The sequence below is a fragment of the Sapajus apella genome, unplaced genomic scaffold (genome assembly GCF_009761245.1).
Source record: "Sapajus apella isolate SASKATOON/1434 unplaced genomic scaffold, GSC_monkey_1.0 scaffold25, whole genome shotgun sequence".
Lineage (NCBI taxonomy): Eukaryota > Metazoa > Chordata > Mammalia > Primates > Cebidae > Sapajus > Sapajus apella.
In genome coordinates, this window is record NW_022436965.1 from 19,085,447 (window position 1) to 19,113,379 (window position 27,933).

Below are 27,933 nucleotides of genomic sequence, written 5' to 3' on the forward strand. Positions count from 1 at the left end.
GTGTGTGCACTGGATCCTGTCAGCCATTGGCTATTAATGTTCCAGCACATCTGGAATGTGGAGGCAGGGCAGTCTCCTGAAGTTCTAGTAAGACACTGCTGGCACAGAAATGTGGAGATTAAAAGTTGGAAGCTGACAAGACTATACCTAATTGTAGGGTTCAAGGGAAATGGACAGCATTGACAGACAGCTGACAGCATTTGCTACAGCTAATAATAAACCTATCAAAAATAAATTAAAATATTTTATTTATTTTCTATTTTATAAGTTCCAGGATATGTGTGCAGGATATGCAGGTTTGCTACATAAGTCAAACTGTCTGTTTGCAGATGACATAATCCTGTACCTAGAAAACCCTATCGTCTCAGCCCAAAAGCTTTTTAAGCTGATATGCAACTTCAGCAAAGTCTCAGGATGCAAAATCAGTGTGCAAAAAAATCACAATTATTTCTATGCACCTACAACAGAAAAGCAGAGAATCAAATCGTGAATGAACTCCCATTCACAATTTCTGCAAAGAGAATAAAATACCTGGGAATATAGCTAACAAGAGAAGTAAAGCACCTCTTCAAGGAGAAGTACAAACCACTGCTCAAGGAAATCAGAGAGGACACAAACAAATGGGAAAACATTCCATGCTCATGGATAGGAAGAATCAATATCATGAAAATGGCCATACTGCCCAAAGTAATTTATAGATCTGATGCTATTCTCATTAAATTACCATTCACACTGTTCACAGAATTAGAAAAAACTACTTTAAAATTCATATGGCACAAAAAATAGCCTGCATGGCCAAGACAATCCTCAGCAAAAAGAACAAAACTGAAGGCATCACACTATCTGACTTCAAATTATACTACAAGGCTACAGTAACCAAAACAGCATGGTACTGTTACAAAAGCACGCACAGAGACCAATGGAACAGAATAGAGAACTCAGAAAAGGCTGCACATCTACAACCATCTGATCTTCAACAAGCCTAACAAAAACAAGCTATGGGGAAAGGATACCCTATTTAATAAATGGTGCTTGGAGAACTGGCTATGCATATACAGAGAATTGAAACTGAAACTCTTCCTTACACTGTATACAAAAATTAACTCAAGATAGATTAAAAACGTAATATAAAACCCAGAACTATAAAAACTCTAGAAGAAAATCTAGACAATACCTTTCAGGACATAGGCATGGGCAAAGATTTCATGACAAAAACGTCAAAAAACAATTGCAGCAAAAGCAAAAATTGACAAATGGGATCTAATTAAAGTGCTTCTGCACAGAAAAAGAAACTATTGTCAGAATGAACAGACAACAAACAGAATGGGAGAAGATTTTTGTAACCTATACATCTGACAAAGGTCTAATATCCAGAATCTACAAGGAACTTATGATGGACCTCATATACGATGGTGGTCTTATTAAATTATAATACCAAATTTTTCCTATTTGATATGTTTAGCTACACAAATACTTACCATGTTATTACAATTGCTTACACTATTCAATACAGTAATATTCTGTACAGGCTTGTAACCTAAGAGCAATAGGCTATTCCCTATTGCCTAGGTGTGCAGTCAGTTATACCATCTACATTTGTGGAAGTAGATTCCATGATGTTTGCCCAATGACAAAATTATCTAAAAATTCATTTCTCAGAAGAGATCCCCATTGTTAAGCACTGTATGACTGTAATCTGTTGAAATTCACATAAATAATACATGGCTGAGTTTTTGAACTCAAGGCCATCCATCTCATGATCATATAACTCTTCTAGAGTGCTATGGAATTTTACTCATTCATTTTCTCATTCAAGAAATCTTTATGGAGTGCCTGCTATGGTCTAAGCCCTGTACTAAATGCTGGAAGGAGAGAGATGAGAAATTTATTATCTGCTTTTAAGCAGCTCGCAATCTATTAAAGGAAGACATGTAAAATTTGAAAAACTACAAAACAATATTTTAAGTGCAATTACAGAAATGTATAACAAGGTAATGGAGAAGAAGAAAGTTATTTTTGTGGAGTGAGCAGCTGTACAGCTCTAGGGACAACATACACATAAAATACCATGTGATCAGTGCCAATTTCCTGTGTGGAAATTGGCCAACGTGGAATCTGGACTTGTCTTCCCCGACTCCTGGCTCTTCTGTTTCTAATGTGCCTTCACATTGCTGCTAGAGCTATCATCTTAAATGTTAATCACATTAATGCCTTGTTTTATATCATCTACTGACTCCCCATTACTCACAAAATAAAATAGAAACTTTTTACCACAGAACAAAGACTGTTCAGGAATTAGCTCTTTGTCCATTGATCCAGCCCCAAGCCACATCACTCTAACCTCATGCACTGGCCCCCTATGGCTCCAGCTCCTACCCTGTGCTGAAGATTACCTATGGACTCCCAAATGTGTTAGGCTATTTCCCACCTAAAAATATTCATACCAGATATGCCTATCATACTCTTCCCCTCTTTGTCCAGGTGTCAAAGCCCACATATTTTTTTCAAAATTCAACTTTAACATCGAACATCTCTTAAAAGTCTAACAGAGTTGGATAAAAATAGTGGCTACACTACTTTCAAGTTTTGTCCTGGGAGCTGTTTAATTTCTCTACTCCTTTGTCTCCTAATCAATTGGAGATAATAATAATATCTAACTTACAGGATAGTTTTGAGAGTTGGCCCAGAATGGGTGCCTAATAAATATAAATTCTCTCCCTTTTCCCCCAGACAGATTAATCATTCCTTCATCTGATCTATCACTAATTATTTTACATACCATTGAATAGGAATCATATTATGATATCTCAAGTGTATGGTTCGCACACCTCTCTTCTCTGTCCCAGTCCAAACATCCTTAAGGAGAAGATCAGTGTCTTATTTATCCCCAGCAAACCAAAACCGGGTTCAAGAGCATAATATGTGCTTGATAAGTGTTTGAGGAAAAAAAAAGGAAAAAGAAGAAAAAAATAAATTTTGCAAAGATGAATTAAACATGGCCTCCATCCAAGAGACCTCCTCAGTCTTGTGGGGGAAGTTGGCCCAGATACAACTCAATATAAGACATCTCATGTTATGTTAAATGCCGTAAATATAAAGAAGCCCAGAGTCAGAAGGGATTGGTTCAGATGGGGAAAAAGAAGGCTTTCATGGGGGAAGAATAAAGTCATGAAGGGAGAACTCTGTCCTACTCACTTAGGAAATGTTCACAGCTCTAAGTCATTAAATTATAGCAAGGTGGGAAGAGATAAAGAAAAAATAGTTCCAACATATAAGAAAGGCACTTCCCTGTCATGATAGGGGTGAGACAGTCCCCCAACCAACCCCAAAACTGGTCCTTCACTTTTTTTTTTTGAAATGTCCACCATTGTCCTCTGCAGGTTTCCTTATTTAAAATTTAGATCACCATAGCAAAAGTGGCACAGTAGTGTGCTGTGGGTTACTGGACTAAAATTATTCATTACACCACTGCAGGCTGAGGTGGGACATAAAAGACATGGCGTGTTTGAGGAGAGAGGAAAGGATTTAAGAGCAGAGTTGGAGATTTGTAGTAAGTAGTGTGGGGGAAGAGGGTGTGGGAGACAAATTTCATAATCTGCACTGGATGGTGAATGGGAGAGCAAAACTGAGTGTGAGTGTTGTCCCTATGGGTCACTCTCAGTTGAGCCCAAAGGGGCACCTTCACTCATACTTCCTCCTAACCCACCCGGGGCTGCCATGACTTTCTTCTTTTGTCACTGACATTTTTCTTTTTTCTCTTGGGGAGCACCTCTTGGTGAGGTCCCTGTTTCCCCATGGGGAAGCTTCCATGCTTTCTTTTCAGGCTGAAGGGAGCACCAGGATCTCTGCATCAACTCCACAGCTGTCTCCCACTGTGTACTGTGCCTCCTGCATGGGCACAGACCCTAATCAACGGTGTAGGAATCTACCTTGGGGTCTAGCTCAAGTTCCAGCTGGTCAAGAAGGTTATTGTTTGCAGAAAGAAATTCTTAACACTCAGACTGAACATAGATATACAAATAATAATTTCATAAGACAGATTGGACCTCCCCACCTTATCAAGACAGCATCTTGCTACTGGCAATATGGAAGACAATAAGATCTTTCAGCAGAGACAGCAAAGTACTACTTGGAAAAGGCATTTAGCCAGGAGACTCTCATTCATTCATTTTTTTGTTTTTTACTTATTCATTTTTTAGTGATTAACAGCATGAACTCTGGTTCTGCATATCTGCATTTAAATCCATTTCAGATACTTCCTAGCTATGTGATGGTGTGCAAAATACTTTAACTTCTCTGTACTTCAGTTTTCTCATCTGCAAAATGAAGAATACTATCCACATCATTGAATGGGTGTGAGGATGAAATCAATAGCTTATGTAAAGAACACTACTAGCCATGTAAGGGCTCAAGTAGTATTAGTTATTAAATATTGTTATTGTTATGACTTGATCACAAGTTATATCTTGTTCCAGAGATCTGGCTTGCAGTTGGTGTGTCATGGCAATAATGCTAGAAAGAATGGCTATTCTCGTTATCCTGCCTTTCATGTTCTTACCCTTTTTCAGTTCACAGAGAGATTTGGAGGGTAAACAAAATCATCCACTTGAGTGTGCTCTTAACTCAGTTCCTGAGTATTCATTTCCCAGTCCGTCAGTGCTCATATCATGTGTACTTACAACAAGTTTCTTGAAGACTGGAGAGGAGAACTGAGGTAGGAGACAGAGAATTCATCTCTTTAACCACTATCAAGCTCAAATTGAAATCTAAGGGTGCTGATTAAAATGCTCAGATGGACAATGTATATCACGTAAATCTGGAAGGGTCAGACACAAAGGGGTGCGGGGAGAGGAACCTGTAGCAAGGATTATTCTGCCCTACCTGAAGGCATTCAATTTTATTTTTAAAAATACTCACTGCCCTCAAAGAAACATAGCTGGAAACAGGATTCTATCCGCATGCTGACCATCGGTAACTCTTACGAGTACCAGCTCCCATATGAAGCCTATAACTTGTATATTATTTATTTATTTATTTTTGAGACAGGGTCTCATTCTGTCACTCAGGCTGGGGTGCAGTGGCATGATCTCAGCTCACTGCAACCTCTGTCCCCCAGGCTCAAGTGATTCTCCCACCTCAGCTGTCCAAGAAGCTGAAACCACAGGCACACACCACCATGCCTGCAGCTACCGTGCTGGGCTATAATGTGTGTTTTTAAATAACCTTCAGAGATGTGCCTCTGAGGAGGTGACTTCTTGGTGCCAGCCTCCCACAGCTTGAGTTACCTGCACTCTGGCCTCAGTGAGGTTCACCCGGCGGGCAAGGTCTTCTCGCACAAAAGCATCAGGATAGTGTGTCCGCTCAAAGACACGCTCCAAAGCCTGCAGCTGGCTGCTGTTGAAAGTTGTCCTATTCCTTCGCTGCTTTCTCTTCTTTTTTTCCTCTGAGTTCAGCTGATCATCTGGAATACAACACACTGATGAAAAGAAGCCAAATTCACTGCAGGAGTCCCACTTAAGACTTTTTTTTTTTTTTACAATATATCTATAGTGAGATATGGTTTCATTTGCTCACATCTTTATCAAAGTCCTATAGCCAAATGCCACTTTGCATGTGCAAATGTGGGCATTAGTGCTCTCAAGTTCATATGTCAAGAATTCTAGCAATTCTAATGCTTGGCTGTTGCCTTTGAATCTGGGACAAGGCCTAAACTGTCAGAGAGACAGTACTTGCATGCTCCTTGATGCCTGTTTGTCAAGGAAAATCTTACCCCTGCCATGTTCTCTGGACTTCTCTAGAGATAAAGGAAGAAGAGTAGATGGTTTTGTACCTTATTTGTCTTTGGCAATATTATGCTCACTCATGTTGTTTAATAATCAAGTAGATCAATTATCTCCTTCTTCCTTCTCTCCTACCATATATACATGAACACACATGTAGAGTTATAGAGAAGACACTATGCTCAAACCACATTAGAGGGATTTATTTTACCATTCACTCTCCTTGAAGCAGCAAGTAATTTCTAACAGCATTCACTCAAGGCTCCATGCTGTTGCAAAGGCAGGCTTCAGGGGCCTCAGCCTAGATCAGGACTAGTGCTACAGTGCCATCAACCCAAGCTAACATTAGCCTGCGGCTGAAGAACAGGAAACAGTTCAGAAAGATCCCTGAAAACATTTCACTCAAACTTGAATTCTAGGACCCAGAGATCTTACAGACCTTTGAAGAATCACAACTCCATTTTTACCTGTCAAAATTCTTCCTTGGTTTTCTCTGAGTTTTCCTAAAGGTAGTGTGGTGAGCTAACTGTCCAGGTTGTCCATAGCAGTCAGAGAGAAGTATGCTCCCATCCTGCTGCCCCTACCCAGCCCAGTCAAGAGTGATGGATATGTGAAACTGTGCAGAATACCAACTGTGCTGACACCTCCATCCAACTATCACCCCAAGGCCTGAGCTCTGCAGAAACTCTGTGTAGCTCCCAGAGATTTGCGACACTATGCTGTCAAAACTCAAAGTCACATGCTTCATCTAATGAACTGGATTTATATTCACCATAGCTTTTCCCAAAAGAAATCTATGAGTCGTTGGAGTGAGGATGGGGAGAAAGGAAAGCTTGGCCATTCACTATTTAGAAAGTACTCTTGGCTGTCTCTTCTAACATGTAAATTCTTCTGATTCTCTCCAATTATAAACACAACACACTCAGTAAAACTATTAGCACGAGTCACAATGACAACTAACTCAGCTATAATATTGTTCTTATTACAGATTGAGGGAATGTTCTAGATTTGTGTACAGAGTCAAAATGTAGCTTAAATCCAGAAGCTCCTAGCTCAGATGCCTGACAACTGAGCCTCTAAGTCTTTTCGCTATGAGACCCCTTCTTCATCAATGCTTCCTTACCAGGAGTACCCTTGAAGCTTAGAATAGAAACTGCACATTTCTGCTTGATAATTAAAGCACCCAGGTATAGTAAATGCTTGTTGAATATGTTTTCAGAGAAAACATGAAACTTCTCTTGGCCTTCGAAGACTGCTTCTGTAGAAAAGCATGTCATATGATCACAACCAGATTCCTCCAGCCAAGAAGCTACCACACCATTCTCTCTGCTTCATGGTTTTGCGCAGATCTTCTCTTTGGCTTTTTACATTTGTGGTGCCTCATCTAGCAGCCCTGCCTTAGTAGCACGTCTGTGACACTCAGTAAGAATGTAAAATCAGCTGCATCTTGAAAACAGAGCAAATTTAATAATAATTTCTGAGATCTACCAAGGCCTAAAATGTTCCAACTAACATCACTGATTATACCACTAGCTATTAGCAAAATTAGTTAACAATAAGATCAGTACTATAGAATTCAAACACCTGGTATTAAATACCTTTTAGTAGTTACCTTGCACTTGTATTCTCCTTCCTATTTAATCTTTGAAAGCATTCCTCCCATTCTTATTCTTTTTTTCCAAATCATTTTGTTTTGTACTTCAGGTCTTTCTAGGTCATATAAGCCCTTGTGATAGCACAATAATTTGAATTTCATGCCCCCAAAACAGAAGTCTGCAAAAAAAAAAATTCTTAGCTTCTATACCTTCTTTTAACTGAGACCAATTATACACTAAGCCATTATTTTTAATCATATAGAGAAAATCCCTATTAAGCCAATCCCAGGATTTGTTTTCTTCTCCAAAGAAAATTCTTTCTTAGGTACAAGCACAAATTGTAAATCTTTTATGTTGTTTTATAAGCCTATTTCTTCTTGTACTGCAAACTGCGATCAAGACCAAGAATATTTTGTGTTTTGTTCTTAGTATTACAACCTGCTACATAATCTCAGTAGTTCTTTGAAATATTCCACTGTCCAATCAAATTCCACTGACTTTCCACCATAAACCACCAACTCCCTTGACGTGGGAGTAAGGGAAATGGAGAATTATAGTTTATGACAGGGAATAAATAGCTATGATGACCTGAAACAATTCCAACAAAAGTTTCCCAGTGAATGTTCTTGTTGTTTTTAACAAATGAAAACACTAGTCCAGATGATGTTGAAGGTGAGAAAAGACACAAATAACAGGGGCCCAGGGAGTCTGGCTCTGGCAAATGTCCTTCAGAGTGCAAGTATAATAGAAAGAGACGATGAGCGGGTTATGGAGACAGCTTGAGTGGCAGTCCTGGGGATTGTCTGTCTTTGCTCACTAATCACAAAGTGTGAGCTCCCTGTTTCTTCCCAAGAATGCAGAACAGGACCCAGCACAGTATCTTCAGCAGTTCGAAAGGAAACATAAACACTGTAGAGGTTTACAAATGCAGGGCATCTGAAGGACCTGTGATAAACACATTTATCAGATTCTTGGCTCTGGTTGAATACAGAGGGGAGAAAGCAGTGTATTTTTACCAGTTACAAGAGGATCATTTTTTCTTGCAAGAACAACTACAGTGAAGGTTGATTGCGAAACATGTGTCTGAGGATACTGACATCCAATTCGATATTAGGATGTATCTCATTCTTTGGCATTCTAAAATGGGAAGGATTCAGCAAGCTGCAGAATAACCAGGGGGAGCATGAATACATTTTTGTCAAAGTCACAATGTTTCAAATCCAAGGTGTTTATGTATTTTATAATTTTTTTGATGATTGAACAAACTGAAAATATGCAAATGTTGTCACTCTTAGTAAAAACAAACAAAACAGCCTAATAAATAGGTGTAGTCTTGCTTGGGATCATGAGTCATAAAATATTAGCATCTAATAAAACCTGTGAAATTGTCTAATTCAACCATCTTATTTTCCGGGTGAGTTAAATTAGATCTAGAACAATGTGACTTGCCCAAAATCACAATGCAGACTTGGAACTTTTAGCCAGAGCTAGAAACCAGAATTCCCAATTCCATTCCACTCTTAAGAACAAATGATAACATACATGCTGTGTAAGAGAGAAATGATAAGCATCTGACACATAATTGGAAACCATTACCCAGGGAAAATATTTACAGGAAAGACAGATTTTTCCATACTAGCTGTTATAAAGAGAGTCTGAGAAGGAGGGTAGATGAATATCACATGTTGTCCTTTCTACCAGAATAGCCATTAAAAAATGCAACCATTCTCATCTAGACATTAGTTTGATCCAGATGTTCCTGCATTTTTCTTTACAATGGTATCCATAAGTCCTTGATTCATCAATTAAGTAAGTGCAGAGTTATTTTAGCTTAGCAGTATGCCCCATCTTCAGTCTTCTCCCACAATTATGGGAGATGATTTTCGCTTTAGGACACAGTTTAAAATCTCTATGTTCCTAAAACACATCTAAAATCTTACCTTCTCTATAAAACTTTTCTGATAGCGCCAATTCATATTGATTTCCCAGTCTCCAAATTTCTATATATATATATCAGCATATTATCAAATGCTTTTTAAAAGTTATGGTTCAATTCTTTCTATGTAAATATTTTGTCACCTTAATGCATTCAGGTATTTTCATAAAGAAGAGATAGGATTCCTTGACATGTTACATTTCAGTAAAAGTTGAAAGAGTTACAGTAGTGTTATGGTATAGAAGCAGTCCCAGAATATTAGAACCTTAGTGACTTATTTGAGGTTTTAAAGGACCGAGTAATTTCTGAATTCCAATTATTATTTTTAACAGTACATAGCAAGTAATATTGTGAGCATTGTCTTTTGTCTCTGGGTAGTTTTACCTGCAGAGGAAAAATTCTTTTATAGTGTTTCTTTATCAGGTAAGATAGTCACCAGATTTAAAGAGGGAAAATGCTTTGTGGTCTGATTCCTTTGCAAATGTAGGAATTATTCTTTCATTTTTATCCTTTACTAGAAAAGCGGCTCCAGGATACATGAATTATTTAAACCACCAGGAACATACACAAGAAAGAGGTATTAAAAAAGATGGGTGTTTCTAATGGATCACAATGTTTGAATACATATGAAGAACTTCCTGAGAAAAGAAGGCCTAAGGTAGGATACCCTCTGTGCATTCAAATATGAGTTAAAGAGAACAGTAGCCCTGACTTTGCCTCTAGTGTGAAGTTCACTCTGCACTCCTCGTGGCTACTGAAGTTGCACTAGAGGTAGAATGGAGAAGGACTGAAGTGCCATCCTAAAGCATGGGGACCTGACAGCATGTGGTGATCCCTATTCACTAAGGCCTGGCACTCACCGTGCAAGCTTCAGTGAACTCCAGTGCCCCTCATCCTCTTCTGTTCTGCATCCTGTGGGAGGAACCTTAGCCATCCCAAATCATTGGTCAGCCAAATGTAATTTAAAGGTATAGTAAAAACATATTTTAGGAATAAAATATGAAGAAAAATGTGTTTCCTTTGCCTGGGTCACATCAGTTTGGGAAAAAATCTGATGCAAGAAGATAAAATGCCAGCTTCAGTAGCAAAAACCAACTACCACATCAAAGCTTGTCATCTGCCTTTTGGTTGAAAGCATGGCAGGCAAGCGGATCTAAAGTGCAGCCCGCTGATCATTTTATGGGCATTGAAGAATGTTTTCAAAGGAACTTATATTGCACAACAGCTACTTACTTTAATGGGATTTGTGTGGTTCAGGCCCTGTAACCTTTGGAAAATTGAAAGGAAGTGTAATTGCAAAAGCCACTAAAAACCGTTTAGCTTTTATTGCAAGGCCTATGAAAAGCAGTGAAATAGAGCTGTGGCATTCATTTGAGTTTCTTGGCTACATTTAGCATTAACTGAAATTAGGACAGAATCTTTCTAATATGTGCCCTGATAAACGGCACATGGGTCACTTAACTGGGAAGGCTGTTGCAATACAGATTGAGCTTACTGCATCACAATGACCAAAGCCAAGTTGAGCAGCACACCCACAAGTCCTTCAGCAGTCCTCCACCATTGAATCCCAGAAAGTATTAAAAATGAACACATCTCTGCCAATACAAATACCCCACTGTGCAGCTATTGTTCATTTTAAGGTGCATTATCACATCACAGCTACCTGAACTGTAGCACACTAAAGCCCCTGAACTTTGTATGGTGATCTTAACTGTCATCTTGGTGTAGACTTGGTTTATTTTTAGTCAAATATCAGTCTAAGCCTTAGCAAATAGGATTAAAACACCTTATATGTAATTTGGGAAATGTCATATGTTCTTTGGAGAACAAAATTCTCTAAGAAGTGTGAAATTACATAATTTTGAATGGTTTTGATCAAAAAGACGAGTCAGTGGTTCTGTGTAGATAGCTCAAGTTTAACTCTCTCAATATAGCCAACCCTCCTTCCAAATGGAAAATGCTAAAGAATATGAGATATTCTAATGTGATTTACACTGTTTTTAGCTTCTTTGTTATATATTTCCTTTCACCTCTCTAGAACAAATATATTTCCATAGAGCCAAAAAATGTTAACACATTCCATATCACCTTAGGTGCGTTGACTCTCTTAAGACATTTTTCTTAAAGGATTATCGATCAGAACCCCTGAGAATATCCAACACAAAGCAAGGTTTCCCATGTAGTTCCATATTGGAACTATACTTACTTCTGAGGCTATGTTGATAATCCTCCCCCCCCACACCAATGTGGGCACATTCTGTGTGATGATGAATCTGTTTTAGACTATAATTCCAGATCACAACATTTGTGTGTGTATCAGTTGAAGCTCTTATCAATGCTCAGTAAGTGAATAATCAGACACGAATAATACTAATACTAATATATTCATAAATACATAGTATTTCTAATAATAATGCTAATGTATTCATGGATACATTAGCATTCTTACTGTAAGAATACTGTTCAATAACAGAATACCTTCTCTTTGATAAAGACATAAAATTCTGCCTTCAGATATATAAGCTACCTTCAATTTTTCTATGGATGAATTACTAATTTACTCATTTTTCAGTTTATTTCAGGATTCCAGAAAAAGGGAAAGTAAGAATTTTTTTATCATACCCAACTAGCTATAATTGGGATGGAAGCATAGTTGGAAGTGGAGTGGAATAGAAAGTAAACCAGCTTAAAAATAATAACCTGTGTTCTCCTACAGACCCTACCACTGACTAACTATGTGGCCTTCAATAAGTTGCTTCAGTTCTCTGAGCTTCAGCTTCCAAAATGATAAAAAGGGAGTAAGACCACCTGCATCGCAGGGTCATTTGAAAATTTAATAAACACATAAAAGGCACATAGGCTGGCATATAGTTGGCATTTGACAAGTGGTGGATCTTACTGCTACCACTGCTGCTATAACGTCTCCTCAGAAATGGACTGGTTCAAAACCATTGCTGCTGTACCTTTACTCTACTCTTCTGCTCACTCTTTGTTGTTGTTTAGCTATTCAGTAAGATTTCTATCACAGAATAACTGCAGAGAAAGTGAGAAAGCCATTCAAATATGTTTATATGGCTTGGTCAGTTTTGATGGAGAGCATAACTGAACTAGGAAACTGGAAAAATGAATAAAAGCTTTAAAAATTAGCAAGAACTGAGATATGGGGGTAGACTCAAAATTGTACAAGAAAATCATGCATAGATATTTGTCCCAAAAGCTCCATTTGGGGCATTTTTGTGCCATTATTCAATTCCTTGCTTTCTAAAAAAAAACCAACTTGCCTTCCTAAATTCAAATTTTGGGGAAAAAAAATCTAGAAAGCAAGTAGATTCTACTACTTGTATGGGCAAGCAACTGGTACCTTTAACAAGTAATCTCACTAGAAATTACTTAAGAAAAAAAAAAACACAGGAAAGGAAAGAAGGCCAAGGGCTAAAGACAGGTTATGAAAATTCAATTGTTTCCCAGCCTATTTGCTTTGGGTTAACTAATTTCATTGCCATATGACTAAAAACACAAAAGTTCGGTCATATTACTCACTATTTACTCTGACTTTTTTTTTTTAATGTCTTATTATTTTGGTAAATTCCAAAAGGATAAAAAGAAACCAATGAAGGCAAAGTTCTGGGAAAAGAGTGAGTTCTGACTGAGATTTTAAAAGCTTTCTAAACTTTCAATATTCTGGGTGTGTGGTCCCCTTGGAAGTGCCTGGTATTTGACTAGGAATTTGACTAGGACTACAAAGAGAGCTCAGGATGAGGCATATTCTCTTGTCTTCTTCTGCTGAGATTTTTTTCCTTTGCAGTGAGACTGCTGCCACTTTGTAAAAGAAACAACATCAATCTTGCCATTAGCAATAGAAACTAGTGTTTTCATGAAAGGAAACCATCATGTCATCTTTTTCAATGATTCCTTATCTTTTTGGTTATAATCTGTAATGTTCTAAAGAAAAAAATCTAAGGCTGGGTGCGGTGGCTCATGCCTGTAATCCCAGCACTTTGGGAGGCCAAGGTGGGCAGATCACGAGGTCAAGAGACTGAGACCATCCTGGCCAACATGGTGAAACCCCGTCTCTACTAAAAATACAAAAATTAGCCTGGCATGGTGGCACGTGCCTCTGGTCCCAGCCACTTGGGAGGCTGAGGCAGAAGAATCACTTGAGCCCAGGAGGCAGAGGTTGCAGTGAGCTGAGATCGTCAGCCTGGCAACAGAGCAAGACTCCATCTCAAAAAAAAAAAAAAAGAAAGAAAAATCTGGTAAACACAGGTTCTAAAAAAACACGACTGGAAACAGAGAGGACTGAAGGAGATGTATAAACATAGTTAATGAGTAAGCGCAGCTCTTAGAAGAAAAGGAGTGATGGAGCAGAGGTTCTCTGCTTGGACAGAAAGACAGCTACGAGGCATTTGAACTGGTGAGAACAAACACATGACTTATATTTTCTTATAATTTTTAATTTGTATTAAAAGAACAAGGTGCTTAGAGCAGAGAAAGCCACAGTAACCGAGAATTAGCTTTTCATCACAACAAGAGATAGAACCAAGGGTAATTCTGTAACACTATACAGAATAAATGAAGAGGTCTGAAAAGGAAATCAAAGTTCCTCTTGGTGTTACTCTGATCTTGGATACCAAATAAAATCTGAAGATAAAAACATGATAAAATGGTCAACATAACAAGCTTGATATTTTTAGATACTTTTTAGATGAAATAAAATTCTCTTTAAAAAAACAAAAATTCAAATTTTATTTAAAGAATAAGAAAAGTCATAGTGTAAACAGTGGCTTAAAGCTTGACTTTTTTTTTTTTTGAGGAAAATACCATTCTTTAACATCTGAAGCTTTCAATTTCCGTATCTGTAAAATGGGTTGTTGGCTTAGTCAGCTCAGGCTGCCAAAACAAAATTCTATAGACTGGGTAGCTTAGACAACAGAAATATGTTTCAGAAGCTGAAAGTCTCAGGATGTGGAGTTGGCCTATTTGGGTTCCTGTTGAGGGCTGCTTCCTGGCCTGCAGTCAATTGCCTTATTATATTCTCATATGGCAGAGAGAACAAGAGAGCAAGCTTCCTGGTCTCTTCTTATAAGGCCACTAATTCCATCACAAGGACCTACCCATGTGACCTCATCTAAACCTAATTACCTTTCAAAGGCCTCAGGTTTGATGGAGAGCATCACATTGGGGGTTACAGGTCCAACATATGAATTTTGGGAGGATATAAACGTTCAGTCCATGACAATTGCTTTAAGATACAAGTGATATATATATTTTAAAATGATACAAATTGTGACAACTAGTTGTACACATTTCCTTATATTTTGTTGTAAAATATATTATATATTATGGAGCAATTGTGGAAATGGCTTTGGATTGGGAATAAGGAGGCTTTGATTCTAATTCAGGGGAGTTACTGAGAAAGCCTATGAAGTTAGCCCTCAAGTGTCCTAACTGGCATGATTATAGATCGGGCTATGCAACTAAGATCTCTTTTAAATTTAGCATAATGGAGTTATAGGATAGTTTTTACATTTCTGATGCCTAGCCCAATAAAAACTTTCAATAATTGCTCATTTAGGGTGATGACTGAATTATTTTCTTTTGGTGGTGATGGTGTTGGTGGTGGTGCTTTTTAATTTTTTTGAGAAAAATTTAGGCTGGATTTTATCTTGCCTAGGGGCTATAATATAATTACCAGGCATGGAGAAAGCGGTGATTGACATATTCCTCCATGCCTACAGCACTCTGCAGGGATAACACTCCAGATTGAAATCAATGTGAATTTTCAGAAGACATTAGTTTACCTCTAACCACAGTCTAGAGAAAGAAGAACCCTGTTTTTCAGAACAACTCTCTTAGAGTTATATTATCTTCTAAATTTACTAAAAAGGAAATAAGAGTAACTACCTACTTCTTTTTTCTGCCATCCTTGACCTCCTAATCATGAGTCAAGTGGCATTAGCCTTGCTGCAGACACTGTCTATATCAGCCATTTCAGGCTAATTCCAAAATTGATGCCACTAACAATGGTTACACTCAATCTTGACTTTTGCATCCTCTCACTATCACTTTATTCATTCATTTGAACAAATATCTATTGAGCACCTACTACATGCCAAGCAATGAAATACTCTGAGTAGAGAGAGATGCTGTCTGTCGTCTGCTCTTTAAGATACTTTATAACTGATTTGGGGAAAGAAGTCACAAGCGCTTGAAACATAAGTGTTATGCATCAAGTGTTATGCAGGTTTTTCATGCCCTTTCTCAGTGCATGACTTTGCAGCAGTAATTATTCCAGTTAGAATTTACATCTTGAAGGCAGATGAACAAAGTATGTAGAACAGAATCCTAAACCTCTTGAAAAGTAAAGAGTAGAGAAAAAAAAATACTCCAGCGCATTTGATGGCCATCAGAGCCAGGAATGGACTAGGATGGAGGACAGAAATACCAAAGTGAGTGTTAGGTTAGAAAACACTGCATGGGCCTCTCTCTGTCATACCTGAAGCTTAGCATCCTTTTCTCAGCTGACCTGTTATTTCCCACCCAATCACTCCACTCTAGTTGTACTGCTAATGGTGATGAAAACATAATTTTCTGGTCCTTTTCATTTATATTTTTCTCTGACCTTGTCTTTGCCTAATAACACACCATAGACTTTACCCATATCTACTAACTTTTATATTAATGGCTCCTTCTCCTTCCCCAAGTCTCAGCTGATCTGTCAGCTCTTTGCAGGAACCTTCTGTGATCAACAACCAGAAGTCGCCTTCTCACTATTCTTCATCCAGCATCTTAACCATCTGCCTTATAACACTTTTGACAATATGTAATTATTTATGTTGATTGTCTCACACTAGAGTATAGCTTCATGAGGGTAGGCACCTTATTTGTCTCATTAACTGTGCTATTCTGGCATCTGGCATTAGTCTTCCATATTTTAGATACCTTTCTTAGAAGTATTAAATTAATATGTTAGACTGTGCTTGGTGAAAATGCCTATTCTGCACACTCTGGTCAATTCACATTCAGCCACGAAACCTGACCACTGTTTCAGGAATCCATTTTTGTAATAAGGTCTTGACACACAAATTTTCCAGCTTCTTGCTTTTTTGTAAGACATGTAAATTCCAGGATCAAGTGCTATGTAGGTTTTTCATGCACTTTCTCAGTGCATGACTTTGCAGCAGTAATTACTCCAATTAGAATGTACACCTGGAAGGCAGCTGAACAAAGTGTGTAGAACAGAGCCCTAAACCTCTTAGTTATGCTCAATAAATGTTTGACTTTGCTAATGATGACACATTTGGAATTATTGACCATCTTGCTTCTAGAGAAGACAAAGGAAGTCCCAAAAGGCATGACCTGATATGTTATTTCTATGTTCTAAAAAACATATTTAGCTTGAGGTTGTATTTTCTTCTAGTTAGTCATTTCCAGTCACCGTGTTTTCTGTTCCCTTTTGCTGGCAAAAAAGCTTGGACAAAAGCCTGGCTAATTCATTCTCCAATATACAGAAACATTACTGTCAACCACACCTAAGCCTTAATTATATGGTGATTTCCTCTCCAGGGATATGTGACTGTTTTAACTAGTAAGGAAGCCGATGCACTAAGGTCATATGAGAAAAAAAAAGTTACATTTGGGTAAAACACCCAAAAATTCATGTGGAATAATCTTATTCCATTGAATCATGTCCCCTGTTGTTGGACAGTCCTAAAAAAGTCCTTGTTAATAGTCATTCTGTCTGCCTGGAGTGGAAATCTATGAGTAATCTATGTGTCACTGTGACTCATGTCGTGGCCAAACACTTCCAAATCCTCATCATCTGAAGTTTGGCAAGAATTTGCACTGCTCAACTCATAACAGGAAGAAAGTAGGATGGAGGAAAGACCTAATAAAAAGTTTTATTGATTAAAAATAAAATGATAACCAGAGAAGGAAGATAATCAAGGTTAAGGAAGGACAATGACTCTTTAATCACCACCTGGGTCATTCTCTTCATTGGCATCTGTTTCCAACGTGACTTCCATGACAATTACAGATATATTTCCTCTTATAACCTTGGGTCTTTTTTTCAGGTTTTCCCTATTTCTAAAAGTTTTCAAATTTTTGAATTACTTTTAAAAAGGACTTTGATAGTAATATGTTGAACCAAGAACAATGACAAACTGGATAGACTAGAGTTTAATTCCATTGCAAGAGTATTCCCAACATTTGATAAAAGTTTCATTTACCAGCTTTCTTATTTCTTTTCTTTAATCTATTTGATTAAAATGGCACAGGCTGTAATTATGTGGTTAATTTACTCAGAAGTCAGCACCTGTAAAATCAAGTATCCTGGGAATAAACTTGAAGATTTCATGGACTCAGGAGATTCTTACAGAAAACATATACTGATTAGGTGAGTAGATGGAAGAAAGGATTTGGGAAAATCGGATTTAATAAACACAGTGTTACCATTAAATCGGTTAAAGAAGATGTGTGCATGGTAACTGATTTGGGCAAAGGTGGGGACATCCTAAGCTGCATTTTAATTTTTTGTTTTAATCTAGCCAACAAGGGTTAAAAGGAAATATTTTCCTTTCTTGCTATTTAGCTGTGTTCTGCAGACCCCTGCTGGGTTCCTTCATTTTGTTCTTGGTTACATCTGTACTGGGGCTTTTTGGTAGTAGTGGTCATACCTTCCTTGATGATGTCATTAAACTTATTGCTTTCCTATAAATCTGTTATTAGTTTGAGGAGAAATCTTCTTGGCTAGAAGGATTATTATGATTTTCTTTCCTAGAGACATCCAGGGATTTTTTTTTCTTTTTCTTTCTTTTTTGTTTTTTAAGGACAGGGTCACACACTCTGTCACCCAGGCTAGGGTGCAGTAGCATGATCACAGCTCACTGCAACCTCAAATTACCTGGCTCAAGTGATCCACCTGCCTCAGCCTCCCCAGGAGCTGGGACTACAGATGCATACCACCATGCCCACCTTTTTTTTTTTGGTAGGTACGGGGTCTCACTATGTTGCCAAGGCTAGTCTTGAACTCCTGACCTCATGCAGTCCTCCTGCCTCAGTCTCCCAAAGTGCTGAAATTACAGGTGAGACTGAAATCATAGTGCTCTACTGAGACTTCCGGTTTTAGTACCAGTCTCAGGTCTTCCCAAGGCCAAATGGCACTGAGCTTTTCTGGCCATTAAGTGTAGATAGTCACCAAGTGATATTAATATAAGTAACTTCTCGACCTGAGAGAACCCATTTTTTATATCGAAACTTATCTCTAATCATAGCCCCAGACCAAATTTATAAAATAATAACTTTATATTCTTTCCCACATTTTAGCAATTCAATATTAGTAAGTTTTTTCATAGAAATTTATGAGAAGTCAACTTTGTATAATGGGGTATGGGGGAACTTCAGTGGAGCTAGGCAACCTGAGTTCTCTGTCTCTGGCCTAAGAAAGTCATGCAATCTTGAAAATGTAACTTTGCCAATCTAGGTTTCTATTACTGTTCCTGTTGAAAAAGGGCATAGTATTAAATTGTTTTTAAGAACTTTTTCTAATTTTAAATTACAAATTCCTCTTCAAGTACTTGACCAATAAATAAATCTGTGCCTTCAAAGAGGTATATAGTAAAGAATAATACACTTAATTACTAATTATCTCCATTTTTGGAATCTGTGAATTTAACAATGAATTAACTAGATACCGTGTAATTCTATGGATCAAATCTTCCTGTGGTCAAATCTGCAATGTCTTTGATTGTTTTTAAATAACACTAGTAATGATCTTTGCAGATATAAGGGTTATTTCAACATTGCATGAATGCTTATTTTCTTTTAGATAATTTTTAAAGATAATGTTCAGATTTAGCAGGTATTCAAATACTTAACAAGAGACCAAAGAAAACTATTTATAAAGTTCTAGAGTTTTAAAATAATCTAACATTTAAGGGTGGAGGCATTTATAATTTCTTATAAAATGTTTGTATGTGTGTATGTGTCTATGTGGGTATATGTGTGACTTAGCTCAGAGAACTTATAGTTGAACTGGTAACAACAGTCCTATAAACATGACAACTAGAAGCAGATTCAGTTGCCCATGGTGAAAATGAACAACCTCTTGCAATGTGAAAGGTTTACTTGAGTTCTTTGCATAGCCCACAAAAACTGCTGAGACCTACTGTCATTACCTAGTCCAGTACTAACTGTGTCTGGTAGCTGACTTTGACATATTAGTTTCTGGTAGGAGCTCCCAGACAATGGCTCACATAATATCACTGCCTGCTGAACTTAGCTATAAACAAAAATATATATTTTTTAAATAGATATTTCAGGGCCAGGCGAGGGGGCTCACACCTGTAATTCCAGCACTTTGGGATGCCAGGGTGGGTGAATGACTTGAGCCCAGGAGTTTGAGACCAGCCTGAGCAACATTGCAAAACCCTGTCTCTACAAAAATAAGAAAAATTGGCTGGGTGTGGCAGTGTGCTCCTGTAGTCCCAGCTACCTGAGAGGCTGAGGTGGAAAGATCACCTGAGCCCAAGTGGTCGAGGCTGCACCGAGCCCATGATTGTGACACTGTACTCCAGCCTGGGCAACAGAGTGAGACCCTGTCTCAAATATCTCAAATATTACACACACACACACACACACACACACACACACACACACACACACACACACACACACACATATATATGATGTCTAAAATTTAAATAAACCAAGGCAGAGGATGTAAGGTTCCAACTGAATGAAGTAAATTGCCAGATTATGCTGGTCGGCACAACCATGAGCTATATAAATGAGGTCTTAAATTGCTATATCATGCAAATATGGAGAAGGAAAGTGGCAACATGGCAACAAAAAAAGGAATGGGGTGTATTAAAGATGAATCACTAAGGATGTTCTTCCATTAAATTGTGAGAGTTTACATGTTGAAACCATTCCACAAGGACCCAAATAATATGTGTGCCTTTGGGACTATTTGCAGTGTATGTTTCAAAGTCCAGACCAAAGTCACTAGGTAAGTTTTATGAGTCCCTCTAGAAGAGAAGTTTCTTGTCAGGGATGGAAAAATAACGGCACAAAGCATCCAGTAACAACAGAATTTAGGCCTGTTAGTTCGATCCCAAAATGATGCCTCTTCCAAAAGGAGAGGATCCAGAAAAACAACTTATTCTCCAGACTGAGTGTGAAGGGCCAATATTTAATATTTGGAAGTGTTTTGGGTATAGTCTATTACATACAGGGTGCAGATCTGTTGGGGAAAATCTATTTACCATTTTATTTGTTCCAACAAAGACTCTTATGAAGTTGAGTTTCTCCAAGATCATTTGTGACGGCTAAACACAGGAAACAGGAAAGATGGACGGCACCAGCTTTCCAAAGTCTATCTTGCTTCACAAGGTTCCTTTAAGAACACAGTACAGCTGAGTAGGCAAGTTTGCATTCAGGCCTATACAATGACTGCAGTGACCAATGGCCAATAAATCAATTACATCTTGTGTACCCTACTTAACCTATGAATATGATGAATATTTGGAGTGTGTTTTTTGTGGTTTCAAGCCAAAAGTTAACCACAGCTTAGAGATTGTTGAACTTCAGAAAAGTAAGTAGAAATCTATGTCTCCCACTTTATTCTCAATGCAGTTGAAAAGAAAAGAATTCCACGAGAGAGAAATTTAATTGTGTTCTTAACTTCTGAGTGTTGAGAGGCTGCGTTTATATAGGCCTTTCTTTCAGAGATCATAAAACACCTCACGTATGTTATATGTCTTCACAGTATAACACAAATACAATTTTAATTAAAAATGTATTAATTTAATAAATTTTCACAAAACTAGGCAAAGTTACATTTATCTAATTTAACATTTGGGGGAATCAATGTTTAGTTATAATTCAGAATAAAAATGGTCAGAGGGTAAGTTGATTAGTTTTACCTTGAATTAAAATTTTTATTTTTGCTTTGCTTTCCCCAGTACTCTAGGCCACATTAATTTTTCTCCTTCCCTAACTCTGAGCTAGTACTCAACTCACATAATTTAGCACATCACTGTATAGTTTCATGTTGTCTTCTTTGTTTTCTACGTATTTTGGTCTCAACTAGGTATTCAGGGGGAAGGGCTGGTATGGACTGGAAATGATATTAGTTAGAAGACAGAGCCTTGAGATCCATACCTGTCACTCACTGTATTTCAGCAAACTCACTCTTCTTGCCTTAGCCCAGGGCATGCAGCTGATGTCTGGTAGTTTGACTACAGAGCCCAAGTTCTGAAGTAAAATGTAAAAAACAAATGTAAAAAGAACTAAATGTGTTAAAGAGTTGTTGTGAGGTTCAAATAAGATGACTTTAAAAAACTATTATATATTATTGCTATAAACACTGTGAAGACAGACAATATTTTGTACTTTTCCTATATACTTTCCAGAAACTAATGTGATGTCAAAACAATATGACTTACCAAGCACTTAATAAGTATTTCTGAATAACAAACAATTATTGAGTACTAAGTACTTGCTGAGAACCTCTGTTAAGTGCTGTACATGGACCATTTCATATTTCACTACATTAGGGGGTCTTGCAGATGAGGAAACCAAGGCTTAGGGAGCATCGGGCACACAATGGACATCTGGTAGTTTGGCTACAGAGCCCAAGTTCTGAAACGCTTGACATTCATAGAACCAACGATCCTGAAACAATTCAGAGGCTATAAATTTTTTCTTCCTATAAACTATTAAGAAGTGGAAGAACTTTTCAGAAGTGGATAGGAATTCATGACAGTGTATTGGGTATAATTTTAACCTAGAAATTAAATTAGATAAACTTCTTGATATGATTGGATTGCAATTCTATGACTTTCATAAGAGGTGTTTTCTTCAAAGAAATGCCTCTGAGCATTTGATTTGGCTTTGCAAACTGAAGTTCCAGCCCACAAGATATTTCTGTTCTTCTCTTGATCAAATGGTTATAAATCCCTCTCAGAATAGTGGGAGCATAAATCTGATTGTGCACAAAGCCAATGGGAACAAGGTAATTGCATAGATCTCCTACCCATCCATTTCACCCAACGTCATAAATCATTGAACTCCTGCAACCTCAGCTGTATGGAATCTCTAAGTTTTAAAAAATACTCCCCTATTGCCATTTATGGGAGAGCCACATTATATTGTCTTTGCCTTAAGTACCATAAAATAAAATTTTAAATTTGAGCATTTACCCTTTAGAAGGTGCTCATGTGATAGAACAATGGAAAACGAAATTGACCTTCTTATATGAACATGGGCAAAAGCCTCAATCTTGGGAACTAGTTAGCTTCACTCTTAAGAAATTAACTTAAATAGTTCTTTTTTTTAACTTGTTATAAATTACATTTGTTAACAGAAACATGGATCTGCCTTGCGCTCACACACACCCACTGTACAGCACTGCCAACTCCGTAGGGAGGAGTCTGACAAATTCACTTCTTAAAAGTTCTTCTAAGTAGAATAGAATTGTAGTTATTAGAGGCTTGAAAGGGTGAGGGGAGGGGAGGATAGGGAGAGGTCGGTTAACAGACACAAAATTACAGCTAGATAAGAGGAGTTATTCTAGTGTTCTATGGAGGGGTCTCCAACACCCAGGGCCATGAACTGGTAACAGTCCATGGCCTGTTAAAAAATGGGCCACACAGCAGGAAGTAAGACACAGGTGAGTGAGCATTAATGCCTGAGCTTCGCCTCCTGCCAAATCAGCGGTAGAGTTAGATACTCTTAAGAGCAGAACGCACTATTGTGAACTGCGCATGCACGGGATCTAGGTCACGGGTTCTTATGAGACTCTAAATTAATGCCTGATGATCTCAGGTGGATCAGTTTCATTCCGAAACCATTCTCGCCCCCTACCCTCACTTTCCTTCATCCATGGAACAATTGACTTCCATGAAACCGGTCCCTGGTGTCAAAAAGGTTGGGGTCTGCTATTCTATAGTGACTATAAAATAATTGATGTATATCTTCAAATAGAAAAGAGGATTTTGAGTGTTCTTAACACACACAAAAATAGATAAATACTTCAGGTGATGGATATGCTACTAGTAATTACTCTGATTTGATCATGACACATTGTACACATGTATCGGAATATCATGGTGTACTGCATAAACGTATAATTATAATGTGCCAGTTAAAAATAATAATAAAGAAAATCTTATTTTTTGTGTGATTTTAGGACATTTTTAAAACCTGTAGTTGAAGCATTCTCCTTGTTGCAATAACCCTTGTGAATAAAATTTTTCCTTAATTATTCTACTTCTTAATAGTTTTTAGAAAGAAAATTTATAAACTCTGAATTTGTAATTCTTAAACAAAACAAGCAAAACATTTGGCCTGAGTAGAGATAGAATGATCAGATGCCTACCAGTTAAAATGATTTCATGCCCAAGGAGTATATGAGCCTTTAAACCATGGAATTCAAAGTAAGCTGCAATGACGAGTCACAATTTAGAGTTCCTATGTTGTGTTTTCTTTCTATTTAATGTAATATATATTTACTACTTGTGACGAATACTGGCTGATGAGTATGAAAGGTCAATGGTTCCCATAAGGAGCTCAAAGTTTAGTGAGGAAAAACAGATATATAAGCAAGTAACTCCAAAAAATGAGTTATGTAAAATAATGGAGGATATATATTGGAAAGTTGTGATGTAAAGGAAGGATCAAATGTACCTTAATAGATGAGATAACAGATGAGTCATAAAGAAGAGGAACTAATTGCACTAGATTTTGATGGAAAAATATACATTTTGACTAGTGGAAAAATACTGTTTGTAATGGACAGAGCAGGCTGATAAAGGCAGTATTACTCATTCCTAATAGTGAATTTTTACATTTATTCTTCACAATAGCCCTATGAAGAACCATGTCACTGTCCTAATTTTAGAGGTTCAGAAAAGTAGACTTCTCAAAAATGCAGTACTGACAAGTGATAGATCAGGATTTCCCTGTTGCCTCAGCCGAGCATTGGGAGCTTTAAGAAGAGAAGATGAAGTTGTAGTGGGAAAGTAGGGCCAGATGATAAGAAGACCTTTCCCCGCATGCTAAGGCTCTTCAACTGCATCCTCCAGCATAGGGGAGTCAGTAATGGGTTTTCAGCAGGGAAGTGGATCATGGGGCAGTTTTGTCTTCAGGTAGCATCCCGGTAACTTGGAGCTTGGTTTTGGCTGGGCATGAGACAAACATTAATGCTTTACAGATTCAGAAGGACGGTACCAATAATATGGCCTGTCTGATACTTTTAGTGCATAGGATGCTCAAGGCCTCTCTGATTGCTAAGCTTTCACCATAATATCTCTGTCCATCATCTTCCACTTTCTCCCCTGTCTAAGTCTGTTTTTAACTCTCCTGGTCATCTTTCTTTTGGTCTATGATATATACATGTATCCAAGCTACTAGATAGGTAAAGCAGGAATTCAGAACAGGAGGACATGTAATTTTTTAATGTATGGAAGAACTCTGAAGGATGTTCCAATTGGGCTGAATATATATCCTAAAGTTTCTCCCACCCTACAAATAATTTCCAAATGCATAAAATTGAATATGGTGTTTCATTTGCTTAAAAAATTGGCCATAGGATGTTAAGTTTGTAACCCCTCAATACATTTAAATGATTATAGACATATATATATATATATATATAAACCCTTGTAATCCATCCACTTGGCTGGGCTCAGTGGCTCACACCTGTAATTCCATCACTTTGAGAGGCTGAGGCTGGCAGATCACGTGAGATCAAGAGTTCAAGACCAGCCTCACCCTGTCTCTACTAAAAATACAAAAATTAGCCAGGCGTGGTGATGGGCACCTGTAATCCCAGCTACTCAGAAGGCTGAGGCAGGAGAATCACTTGAACCCAGGAGGTGGAGGTTGCAGTGAGCCTAGATCGTGCTGCTGCACTCCAGCTTGGGCGACAGTGAGACTCCGTCTAAAAAAAAAATCCATTCACTTGTACTTTTGAGGCACGCTGGTATTACTCAGTGCATTTTTGTGTTGCTTTGTTTCATTGTGAAAGGTATTAATCTCAATTTATATCCAAGCAAGGCAATCTTCTTTTGAGCCCACAGGAACCTGATTCTCTCCATTTTGCCATCCTTTGGCCCCTTATAGTATAATTTTCCCTTCAGTCTTGTGGTGTGCAAACCCTTGGGGAAGCCCTTCCCCAATCCCATTGCCCATAATGGTTTTCTGTGAACGGACTAGAGAGCCATATTCCTGCCATTTATCTAGAGGAGCTGTGTGCAAACCAGAGCTCCTGAATGGGACAGAGAAAAAAATGAAACCCATTTAAAAACTCAAATAATTCTCATTGCAAGGAAGCAAACATTTGCCCCTCTGAAAGGATTTTGTAAAAGAATAAAATAAAAAAGTAAAATAAATAAAATGTTCACTGGAGAAACAGAAAAGTCTTTTCCACAAGAAAAGTCCTTTATGTGCTGAAATTGGCAGCCGGACGGCCTGAGCATTTATCTCCTGCACAGAAAGTGCTCTGTCAGGAAAGCTGTGACTAACAATAAGCTGAAAAACACACCACAGACTTCCACTGTATTTTATTTGGCAGAGAGGAATTATTCCTCAGCACAAAGTATTTGCAACTGGCATCAGTTAAACAAGAAATTACAACCTTTAAAAGCTCTATTTATCATTAGCTGCAAAAGTGCAGACTTCACCGTCAATTACCCTGACAAAGGATTACAGACCATCAACACCGCACTCAGGATAACAGTCTTGGCAGCCAAAAGGCCTTGCTGAGGGGAGGATTAGACAGCTAATGGCCAGGGGCCCCTTCTCCAGAGACCCTCTAGAGACTTCCTCAGCCACCCTCTTCCCCATTCAGGACGGACTCTCCCATCTCTAGCCCTCGTCTCCCTTCACCTCCATCCAGTGGAGACTGCTGGACTGACAAGGTTTTGGCAGAAAGATGTGACACTTGTGCCACCATCATTTCTTAAGAATCATTGGCCAAATCAAATCAGCAACAACTTTACTCCAATTCTGCACTGAATGTGTTCTGTGGATGAAAATGGAAATTACTAGATGTCTGAAAGCTGAAGAAATAATATGGTGTTACTCCTCTCAGCTGCTTTGCAAGGCTAAATGGTCAGGAAAAAAATAGTTCTGTTTTAATAAGCAAAAGGCCTCTACTGTGATTCTAAAACAACCTTCTAAACCCTGAATAGTGCCTATGTATTCTTGGAAGAAGACTTTTTGCATTGAGCTGAGGCATTACCCCATCTTTAAATGATTCCATTCTTTAGGAACAGAAAAATAAAGAGATGCTTTGTTTTTCAGTTTTTAATTTTTTAAAAAAGTGTTTTTCTCAAGTGGTTATATGATGGTAAGAAATCTCTTTCAAGAAACATATATAAGTATATAGCCTTATTTAGCTTTAACTTTCCAAAAAAGTACAAGGTAATAATCAGTGTTTCTGTCACCTTGCTGCCAGTTAAGTTAGTTTAAAATGGTCCTGGAGTTTCTCTCAGAAACACAAAGCTTACAGATGATTATTATTCTCTTCAATATTTTTGTTTTCATTGGCTATATTTGTCTCCATTTACAAACACGAATAATTCTTGAGAAAAAATGTAAAACAACACAATACGTGTAAACCACTTACATGTGGTTTGGCTCCTAGCAGTCAAGAAATGATGATAAGGATGACTTGGAGATGATACTGATAAAGATCATGATTATGGGAAGGTAGAAGATGCAGTATTAAAAGTTACGTTATAAAAAGGCCTTTCGGTAATACAAAAGAACACAGTGATCTATAGATAGATCTAGATATATATAGATTTAGAGATAGATATATCTAGATACTTACATATATATATTACACCAGTGCAAAAAGGCTTCTTCCAAGAATACCTAGGCACTATTCAAAGGTTAGAAGGTTGTTTTAGAATCAGAGTCGAGGCCCTTTGCTTATTAAAATAGACTATTTTTTTTTTCCTGACCATTAGCCTTGCAAAGCAGCTGAGAGGAGTAACATATGTATCTATCTATCTATCTATCTATCTATGTATCTAGATACACATATATACATATATGTATCTAGACATATATACATATATGTATATAGATATATATGAATATATATCATATTCATATATATATCTAGATACATATAATACATATATAAATATATATGTGTATATGTGTAGAGATATATAAATATATCTTTATATATTTATATTATAGATCTATAAAATTATGTTTTTAAGGATTCCACCTATAAATATGATATCTTCTTAACTATATAAGAAATTGTTCAGTGAAGATTGGAAGAAAATGCCTTTGATTAATGCAAAGATTGGAAGAAAAACCCCTGAATGATGCAATAATGAACACTTTTCCCCTTATCTTCCTTTCTATATATTTCTCTAATTCTCTATGATAAGCTTGCCTTACGTTTATTATTAGAATAGAAAAGGTCAATACAGGCAAGTAAATCAATCAAAACAAAAATATTACATTTGGAAGATGATTATGAATCTATAAAACTTTTACAAATGCAATATTATAACCCTTCAAGGGAGATCATTGTTCCCATTTTACAAAAGTAACTGATGTTCAAAGAGATGAAGCTGTTTTCCCAATGGAA

The 27,933-nt window shown here is 37.5% G+C and overlaps 1 protein-coding gene across 2 annotated transcripts in view; it reads right to left on the reverse strand.

Moving 5' to 3' along the window:
* Nucleotides 1-27,933, reverse strand: part of PRRX1 (paired related homeobox 1) — a 75,178-nt gene that overhangs the window by 13,892 nt on the left and 33,353 nt on the right. For both annotated transcript variants that reach the window (XM_032291406.1, XM_032291405.1), the window contains exon 2: nt 5,286-5,461. In XM_032291406.1, the coding sequence (XP_032147297.1) occupies nt 5,286-5,461 (176 nt within the window). The remainder of the gene's footprint in view (nt 1-5,285; nt 5,462-27,933) is intronic.